This window comes from Poecile atricapillus, chromosome 4 (genome assembly GCF_030490865.1).
Source record: "Poecile atricapillus isolate bPoeAtr1 chromosome 4, bPoeAtr1.hap1, whole genome shotgun sequence".
NCBI classification, from domain to species: domain Eukaryota; kingdom Metazoa; phylum Chordata; class Aves; order Passeriformes; family Paridae; genus Poecile; species Poecile atricapillus.
The window spans coordinates 15,500,700-15,510,889 of record NC_081252.1 but is presented as its reverse complement, the minus strand read 5'-3'; the positions used below and the strand labels follow the sequence as shown (position 1 = coordinate 15,510,889).

The window sequence follows — 10,190 nt, the reverse complement described above, 5'->3', positions numbered from 1 at the left end:
TCCCCCTCGGCCGGGAGCCCCTCTGCGGGGCCGGGCAGCGCGGCCCCTCTGCCAGGAGCCCCCGCCGCCGGCAGCCCCTCCACCGGGAGCCCCTCCGCGAGGCCGGGAAGCGCAAACCCTCCGCCGGCAGCGCGTCCGTGGGGCCGGGCCGGGGCCGAACCCGCACTGGGAACTGCGCCGCCGTGTGCGCGTCTGGAACTCCCCCCGCGCCGCGCCGCCCCCTCCACGCTCTTCCGCGGCCGCACTGCCAGCAGCAGGGGAGGCAGCTTTGCGGGCAGGGCGAGGGAGGAGAGGAAGGTGCCGGAGGAAGGAGAGAGGGGGGAAGGCGGAGACGGGGCCAGCCCGAGGAAATCAAATAGCCCCGACATGATTTAGGCAGCGGCTGCAGAGGGGAGGGCCCCCTCCCCCGCTCGCTCCCTCGCTCGTTCGTTCGCTCGCTGGTCCCCGCACGGCGCCGGCGGGAGCAGCGCCGCCCCGCTCGGAGCGGCGGCTCGGGGCGCGCACGCACACACGGAGCAGCGGCGGCCGGGCGGGAGGGCGGGGGGGCCGGCAGATGAAGATGGCACTGTCTGTGATCCAAGCGTGCCGCAGCCTGGCGCTCTCAACATGGCTGCTGAGCTTTTGTTTCGTGCATCTGCTGTGCCTGGACTTCACCGTGGCCGAGAAGGAGGAGTGGTACACGGCTTTCGTCAACATCACCTACGCCGACCCGGCGGCTGGCAGCGCCGAGCTCCGCAGCGAGAAGAGCGAGTGCGGGCGCTACGGCGAGCAGTCGCCCAAACAGGACGCCCGCGGGCAGGTGGCCCTTTCCGCCTCGCCCGCCGACCGCTTCGCCTGCGACCCCGGCACCCGCTTCAACGCCCCGGCGCCGGGCAAGAGTTGGGTCGCCCTGATCCCGCGGGGAAACTGCACCTACAAGGACAAGATCCGCCACGCCGCCGCCCAGAACGCCTCCGCTGTCGTCATCTATAACGTGGGTTCCAGCAACGCCAACGAGACCATCACCATGCCCCACGCAGGTAAGCCACGCCACCCCCAGGCGTGTGCTGAGGGGGAAGACGGATGGACCTCCTTTTCCAGCTCGCTCTGTCGTCCCGCATCCTTGGGGTAGGAGCTACTGCGGGAATGTGTCCTCGCACTTCCTTGACAGGGAGCAGGATCAGCTGTGGGCGTCGTTGGGTGTGGGTGCCCATGGTGGGGGCCATGTAACTCCTCACCATGCTGCCGTGGTAAAGGATGGATGTGCTGCTAGCATATCCACAGCAATGCACACCGGTGCTCCAGGGATGAAAAGTTTGGGACGTGTAAAGTTTGCGTCCAGTCAGAGGAATGGGACGCTGATCCCGCTGTGGGGGACCGGTCTTTCGTTGTGTCCTGAGAGTCCTCTGGTGGGTGCCGTATGGGATCGAGTGTGATTGAGAACTTCGGAAGAGGAGAAGTTGTAGTGTTGTGCTGCAGGCTTATCAGGAGGTGCAATAAAGTAGAGAACACGGTGTCCACAGTCTCGGCTGCGATAGTGTAAAAGCACTAAAATTCGAGTAGGAATGCTGAGTATCTGATTTGGTGAGAACATGAGATATGGTGTCCAGGACTGGGATGGGGGGAGTGTTTCACTCTCCCAGGTGAATGTTCTGGTGGAGTTTGTGCTTGCAGTATCAGCACATGGGTGGTCAGGTCCCAAAATGTGCTTGTCAACTGGAACCCGTCAAAATCCAGTCATTCAAAATAACCTAAACCCTGGCTTATGCCTGCAAAAAAAACCCCCACTGTTTCTGTACCAGTGCTTGATCTGAAATAGTGTCTTAAAAACAGTTCACCAGATTTATATTTAGGGACAATATTTTCTGCCAGGGGTCACTTGACTTTTATACCAGCTGCCTATGCCATGGAGATAAAATGCCACCTATTGTGAAATCTGAGTTTGGTTTCTATCCAGTAACTAATCCTGCCAGTTGAATCTTAGTAGAGTTGGGATAAATTGAAACACAGAAATGCTGCAGAACAGGATGTTATTCTAATGGCATGTTAAACTTCCACAGTAAACTAGCTAGCTTGGATGTGCTGAGAAGCAATTTGTTGCCTAACCATAGTGCTAAAATACTGCTGATGCAAAAGCAGCAATTTTGGAACCTCTTGTGTCCAGCCTGTTTCAGAGATTAACTATTTTTTTGGGGCAAATTAGTGTTTCTTTGGTAGGGTTGGTGGAAGATGGGGCTTTTTTTTAGTCTTTTCTTTTGGTTTTGTGAGACAAGCAATTCATAACCTCTTGAGCTTCCTAAAACTATGTTTTATAACCTGCCCATGGTTTAGCAGCTGTTCGGATTATACTTCTTGCTACTTTAAGTATCACAGATTATATACTAAGAAGTATAAAGCAGTAGGAGCTTGGCATACTTATGCATCCTCAAAGTAAAGCTCAAGCTGTTTTAAAATTTAAGATGCAGCATAGTTTGCTTTTCTCTAGTAAGTTTCTCTAAAACTGCCAACATGTTGGATTAATTAATGGTTTGCCTGTTTTTAAAGTATACACTAAGCTGTTTTCCCACACAAATGGCGTTTTATTAAGAAATGTGGGAGTAAAAAATGTGTCTAACCTTTTAAAATGTTGGAGCTTGGGTTTGTTTTAAAGTCTAAGATGAAGTAGGAAAAGAAACTTTCTTACTGAAGGTGGCCTCAGATTTAAAAAATATGAACATAGTATCAATTATCCTGGGAGCAGCTTCTTTTATGTCATATAATTTCATAGGATTTGTTCTGAGAATCCTTTCTAGTACTGAATTGACACCCAGCAGTGGGTTTGTACAGCATCAGAGGCTGAAATGAGAGGAAACTTTCAGAAATTAATCTGGACTCGTGGAACATGGTCAGTGAGACTGAAGGACTTTGCTCATTGATTTGATGAGGTTGTCTTCATTCTAAGGATTTTTATTCAATGAAGTTGAATTATGGTTGTTTGGTTTACATTAGTGAAAGCCTATCCTCTGCACATGGTCAAAACTGAGAGTAGTTTTAGAGCACAAGTCTGATGGAACAGAAAAAAAAAAAAATTATTATTAGATATTTAGCAATCTACCAGGAACTCAGAACTCTACTCTCCCTCTGGTAACACTGTTACTCTGGGACAAAGTGAATGGTGAGGCTGTGTAAAATTGTGGCTGCAAGTTTCTAACTCACAGCCTTTGACATTTGCTTGTTCCTGGTCTAAATGATAGCACAAGATTCAAGGGAAAAATGAATCAGTTTCTTGGTTTCTGAGTTCAGCAGCATCTGCAGTGTTCTGCCCACGCGAAATCCTGGAGTGGGAAGAAGAAAATTCCATCCTGGAAAATACTTGGAGGTTGAGAGGGAAGAGTGAAATATGACCTAAAAAGCAATTTAAGAGTCAAAAGAAATATGATGTTACTCCCTTTTTATTTTCTATTTTCCTTTCACAGATTTTTTTGAGGTTTCATAGAAGCTTAAACTCTTCCTATACAGAAAAATGTATCCTGTTGCATAACAATGTGGCTTCTGCCCTTACTAAATAACTTTTACTCCTAAGAGTAATACTACTCCTAAGAGTTTTTTTCCCTTACATACATTCTTCTGTATGTTTTGCCATCTCTTATTGTCACTTTACCTCTTTGTGCTGCTTCTTCTGCTCCTCTCACCCTTGTTTCTTCATTTCTATCCCCATGCTTCATTCCCTGCCTTAACCACTTTACCATTTCATAGTGCTTTGCCTTTGCCACTTTCTTCCCAAGGCACTTTCTCTTGCCAAAGAACTTAGCTCATGGCTCTATGTTTAATTATATTTCCTGTTTTCTGCTACAGTGCATGCCAATGACCTTTTCCTCACGTGGTGACTCCTGATTTTAAAATCTATAGGCAACTGTAGCAAGATACTATATGTGTAGTTGAAGGAGGGTTCACAGACCTCCCTCCCACCACCCCCAAATCAAAACCCGAGTAGTATAATATCAAATCTAGTTGTGGAAATCTTAAAATATGACTCCCCAGAATTTATTTATAGAGCATACAGCACAAAATGTGCAATTTGAACCAGTTTCATCACCCCATGGAAAGCCTTTGCTTTTAGGGAGCTTGTACTGAGGTCACTCCTTGCACACCCAGAAGGATGAGGTGGAGTTATGACGTCTGCATTCACAAGGAATGTGGAGATCTGGGATCCTCCTGCTAGGATGTCCTTAGCTTGTATATCATCTGCTACAGCCTGTGCAAACTGGCATCTTTATTATTATTGGCTTGAAGGATGGCATAGGAGCTGTATGACTTTATTTGTTTTGACTAAGTAGGCTCCAGCCTAAGGAAAAAAAGCATCTAGAATTTCTATTTCAGGTGCTTTGTATTTCTCCTAGATCAACTTTCCTAGCAGAAAAATAATCTAATAATATAGAGGATGTTCTTTTTTATCCAGAAGAATAATCCATGGGGTTTCTCATTGAAATTTTTTCTTCCTCAGACCAAATTAACCATTATCTAGGTTTGAAGTCACAGTAGCCACTGTGACTACGTTTAATAACTTAGTATTAATTTGCAGTTGTCTTACTACTTGTTGTAGCATATATCCTAACATTTCCTCTGAGCTCTGAATAGAGACAGTGAGAGAGCCTTCCAGAAGGTGATTTGAGGTGAGAACTTCCTTCTCTACAGTTCATATTTGAGGGAACCTACGTGGACCATTTCTAATTTGGGAACCTCTCAGGTGCTTGGGGCAAGGGAGGAATGTTAACTGTGACTGTACATGATTCATATGTAGGAAAAAAATCAAACCTATAATATTCTACATAGTTTCTAAGATTCAGTTTGGATTCTGAGGTGCATAAGATTATTTCACAGAATGGATATTGTTAATATGTGAAGTAAATTACATCCTAGGTATTTTGCACCAGGAGCATATGTTAGGCAGTTTTGAGTCCTCCATATTATACTTTTCCAGTGCATTCCACCACAAATTTTAAATCACATGCCTCACCTATGACAGCCCTATTGCAATAAAGGGCAGATACCTTGTTTTTTTTGTAGTGGCTCATACACACAGCAGCAAGTAGCAGCTGTATCTTTGAGACATTAATCTCATAAGTGGTCTAAGACGATTCTGACTTCTCCCCTCCCTCTCTGGCCCTCAAGTGCAGTGGGTGTATGTGCCAGACTTCATGAGGAGGGCGTGGCCCATCCCATTGCAAATTCAGATGTGTCCCTCTGCATGTGCTGTAAAGGGGGCCAGACTCAACCAGGGAGCATTCAGCTCAATAACAGTCTCTTCCTTTTTACTCAGATTTTTATTTCTTGATCAATGACTAGTCTTACCTTTTATATATTTTGAGATGTGTTGGCAATAGTTTGGGCTTTGGGCTGCCCTGTAGATTTGTACTGATGTACAAATGAAACACCAAAGTTGAATATTTCTCTCTTTACAGACTTAATTCAGTACTGTAGCTACATTAGTTTCCTTATTAAAACAATTGTTTTTCTAAACTTTTTTGGAATTCTAATGAGGAAAATGTGCAGAGTGCATTCACACTGAATTTGCATATGGATAATTAATGGAGGACTGGAGATTTCAGCTTTCCAGAATCTGCCGTAATTTATTCTTTTCCAGGCACCTAGATTGATTCCTAATAGAAACTCACTCAGTGGGGGAGAGAGATGGAGATCAGTGCATCTCTGAGCCCTGTCCCTTGAGGTGTTGCTGGGATGTACTGCCATCCTTAAGAACTCAGAAGAGCTCCTGGATCAATCATGTAGGCCTGGCTTTCTGCAGTGTTTGAAAATCTAGTTCTCTGTGTTTATCAAAATTCAGGATTTCTAGCTGTCAGGCTGTCCCACTGCATTCCTTGGTGAGTCACACTTCTGCTGCCAGCTCTGCTCTGAAGAGGTTCTAGACTGCTTTACTGCCCATGTTCAGCTGTGCTAGTTGGAGGGGGCACTTGATGCTGTTAGGTAACTAGTTCAGGTTAAACTGAATTGAAAGGAATTAATTTGACCTTCAAGAACTAGAACAACAAAATAATACTAGTCCCTGGCACTACTTGGGACAGCCACTTCAGCTGGGGCACTGAGTTTTGTTGTTAGATGAGACACTTTTTACCTTCTTTCAGCCTCACAGCTGGATCATGTGTCTCCTTCAGAGCCCTAAGAGCCTCTAAGAAAGACAGTGGAAGGACACTGAGTCCACTGAGCTTTGGATCAAGTCATAAGGTACAGCTTTCCCTACAAAAGTTGTGAAGTATTGTTTCATTGAAGATTTCATTGATCCTCCAAGCTTATTGATTGCAAATGCAGTTAGATTTCTGCTTTGATTATCTGAAACATTTGCATACAGTGACATTCATACAAGTGCTGTCTTCAGATCTCTGCAGTAGGAAGTGACACTGCAAGAATAAAAATCTTCCTCAGGAACAAAACAGTATCCATATCTGCACTAACTGCTGACTGGTGATCTGGAGGACCTCCTTTTGGTATACAGTCCTTAGGAGAATGGCTTGCTTTTGGGAAAGCAGTGGTGTGTCCTAATTCCACTTATATTTTGTCTTTAAGATGGTGTATCTTAGCTTGGGTTATTAGAATATTGTGGCAGTCTGTAGCTTAGTGCAGCTCACTAATTAATGCAGACATATTTCTGTGCTACCTCCCTTCACACTGATGCCTTGAGAAGCTAGAACAGAGGCTAGACAGAGTTGGGAGGAATAAAGTGAATATTTATTGTCCATCACAGAGAACAGGAACATTTTCAGCAAAAAGGGAGAGAAAACTAACTAGTTCAGTGTTGGCACTTTCAAGAGTCTTTTTCTGGTGAAACAAGAGGACACTTTCTACTCTTCGCATATAAGCAAAGGCCTAAAAGAACCGATTATTTTGCAGCACTTCTTTGATGGAGCTCATGGTGCTTTGTCATGTGAGATGACCGAGTTTCAAGTGACGTCTGCCTCTGTACACCACGAGCCAGGCTGATGAAGAGTTAGGCCTTTATAAAGGGATAATCCAACAACTTCTCCACTTCCCAATAACTTCTGCATAGCTAACCTGCACAGAAACAGCATTCATTTCAAGACAAGCCCCACTTCTGCCCTTTCAGTTACATTTGAGTAGCAGTCACTTGATGACTCCTTTGGTGCAGAAGGGAGTGAACAATACAATCATTGATTCATAGAAATCAGATATAGAAAAGATTGAGTAGTCCATGTAATCTGCCACCTTAGTAATGCAGGGCTTCTTCCTACAGTGTTACTATCCACTACCATCGCAGTGCTTTCTGCTTAGCATCTTGAAAAGGAAAGAATTTTGGGGTGCTTCAGAAACAAATGCAGTCTGTGTAAGGAGAATGGTTTTGAGGCAAGAGATACAGAATGTGTGCAGATGTTAATTAGTAATACTATACCTTGCAGTAATGTTAAATTCACGTAACTTCCACAAAGGCACAGCAGCTAAAGGATAAGGTTAAAAGCCAACCGTATCCATTGTACATCAGTCATGGGGAGTTATATGGCAATTGTGAGAAGGAGGATGTGGCAAATATTTTGCAACTGGTTGTATGCAAGCAGGCTTTACTGTGCTGTGTCTTTATTCCGCAGTGGTATGTGATCCAGGATTTTGTTCCTGACCAGTGCTCTCCTCATTTCAGTCCTTAGTATTTCAGTTTCTCTGGAAAAGAAATCTGGATGGTTCAGCCTCAGGTCAAGCACTGCACAGTTAAATTCAAATACTGAATGTGGATAAGCAGGGGTCAAGGACCCCCCAGAGTATCCTGCTTTTCATGAGTGCATTTGGATGTAGTATCTAAGAATGTAATTTAGTGGAGAACTACAATTTCTGTTACTGGGAGAAGAAAATCCAAACATCTTAGATGAAACCTAAACTTCATAAATTCACCATATTAAATCTACCAGTTGTATATCTACTATCTGATGCACTGGCCACATTAGTATTAGTAGAAGTAATTCTTCAGCCAGCTGAAAATTACTGAGTTAGGTTCTTACCAGCTGCTGGAAACAAGATTTTTTAGTTCAAAAATGGATGGGGAGAAAACACCTCTTATTTCACCAGTTCTAATACATAGGTTGTAATATTGTTTGCTTATGAAACATAAATACTATTCAGTTGTTTTTTATAGGAGAGGCCTAACAAGGGCATTCTTTACTTTCTGTCTCCTCTTCAATAAATTATTTGAAATAAACCTTAGAAAACTGAACGGAGGAGAAATGAAGGAGATGATGAAAAAAATTAAACTGTTTTATTGCTATTCCACACTGAAATATGAAAAACTAGCATACTTTATTCTGTGCTACTTAGAGATAATAGCTTTTTAAAATAATTGTTCATTTCTTTTCTCTCTCAAGAATGGCCAGTAAATAATGTCAGTAAAGTGAAATGCCTGTTCATTTGCCTTTGACAGTATAATCATAGTGATACGCAATTATGCTGCTAGATCTAAGGGTCTGTCAGAGTTTTGGTCTCAAATTTGATGTGTTTAACTGTGTTTATGTACAGGATAGTCCTTCTGTAAATTGGAAAGGTATTTTCAGTTTGACACAAATTAGAAGAAAAAAAATGTTTATCTTTTTAGTTCCCAAACCCCAGAAACAAAAATTGCAGCCATGTAACTCCATGGAGTCCTGGCTTGAGTATATCTTGTTAAACATACTTCTTAAACAAATATAAAACATTACATCTGGAATGCAGTTCCTCCAGGGATACATAGAATAGGGTGGGTTGGCAAATGCTCCCTTGTGCTACACACTTAATGAGATGTAGCTTTTTAAAATTAATTTGTATTCTATAGTGTTGTGAGTCTTTATCATCATTTATCAGCAGTGGGGTGCTCCATAACAAATGAGTTCTTTTTGAATGTTTTCCTGCCGAGACAGCCCCTTACTACTCACATATTTGTCTATGAACCATCATAATTTGTCACTGAAATAGGCTTAATGATATAGGATTTTATTTTTCCAAATAATTTGTTCCGTGTCTTAGCATTCCTCCCTTCTTATATACTCTTTGGTTTGCTTCTTGTTGTTAAATCTCTCATTACAAGCCCTCTCTTTTTTGCAAGTCATTGTAGGAATATCTCACCAGATAATATATGTATTATATTATTAAGGAAATTATACATCACATTAATCTCTGGCTTCCAGCTTTATAAATCACACATCATTAAATGTGCTTCTCTATTTGTTGTTTCATTTTGCAGTCCTTGTCAAGCAATTCTTTTTTTTTTTTACCATGGTCACTTTTATGTTGCATTGAATGTGCCTGACATTGCACAGCCATGTTCAGAATGGACTCCAGAGCCTAGTGGGTAGTTTCATCTTTAATTAACATATACACCTAATTTTAAGATTGCTGTAAAATGTGTCAGCATTAGTTGAATATGTGTTGTGGGTTGCCTGGGTTCAGACCCAGTATAATAAGCTCTACGGTTTTATTGTTTTGTTTAAATTGATTTGTGGAGCACTTGAGAAGCTTTTGCACCTAATTGTTATTATCATAGTGTAGCATTTCCAGATCCTCAGGATCAAAGCTCTGGGTGTCTAACAAATTTCACTATAAAAGATTCCTTGCATTTTCTGATTATGCAAGGGTTCTCTATCAGTATCTGATAAAGATCTCTTTGGTTTTACATCCTGTGATGCTAGCTAAAATGCTCCTATTCTTCTTCCTTTTCCCTTTCAGTAGTTTCTGTTAGAAGACAGAAATTATTTCTGCTTTTCCTTTGCCCTGTGTTTCTGCTTTTCCTTTGCTTTCCTTTTCTCTGTGTTAGAGAATCTTAAATCTTCAGACATATTTCTAGTACATGTCTGTGTTTGTACTCAAAAATAAATCAGTCTTTAAAACAGGACAGTCTGATGTTGCAGTAACATTCATGATTGCTTCTTATACCTGCACAGAGTATGCCTTCCCCTCTTGTGCCTTTTTAAGCTTTTTTAAATGCTTATTGTCTTCTAGTTTTACCTGTGACTATCATTCCTTGACAGAGGCAGCTTTTGCAAGATTGTGTAATCTCTCTGCCTGGTCTCTTGTTGCTCTTTATGTGTCCATGTGTTTGAAGTACCATCTACTTGTCCATCAAATCCATACCTTTACTAAACACTTTATCAAAATTTCTCATGCTGGAAAATGAGAAGCTGAGTAAAATACATTATGTCTTTTTATAATGCTATCTTTGATGTATTTGCCTTGCCTTATCTTTC

The 10,190-nt window shown here is 42.5% G+C and overlaps 1 protein-coding gene across 3 annotated transcripts in view; it reads left to right on the top strand.

The window, feature by feature from the left end:
• The first annotated feature begins 210 nt into the window (after positions 1-210).
• Positions 211-10,190, top strand: part of RNF150 (ring finger protein 150) — a 125,254-nt gene continuing 115,274 nt past the window's right edge. The window contains exon 1 of one of the 3 annotated variants that reach the window (XM_058837906.1): positions 211-1,019. In XM_058837906.1, coding sequence (XP_058693889.1) covers positions 554-1,019 — 466 coding nt within the window. In that variant the 5' untranslated portion in view covers positions 211-553. The remainder of the gene's footprint in view (positions 1,020-10,190) is intronic. The other 2 variants (XM_058837907.1, XM_058837904.1) reach the window with 2 other exon arrangements.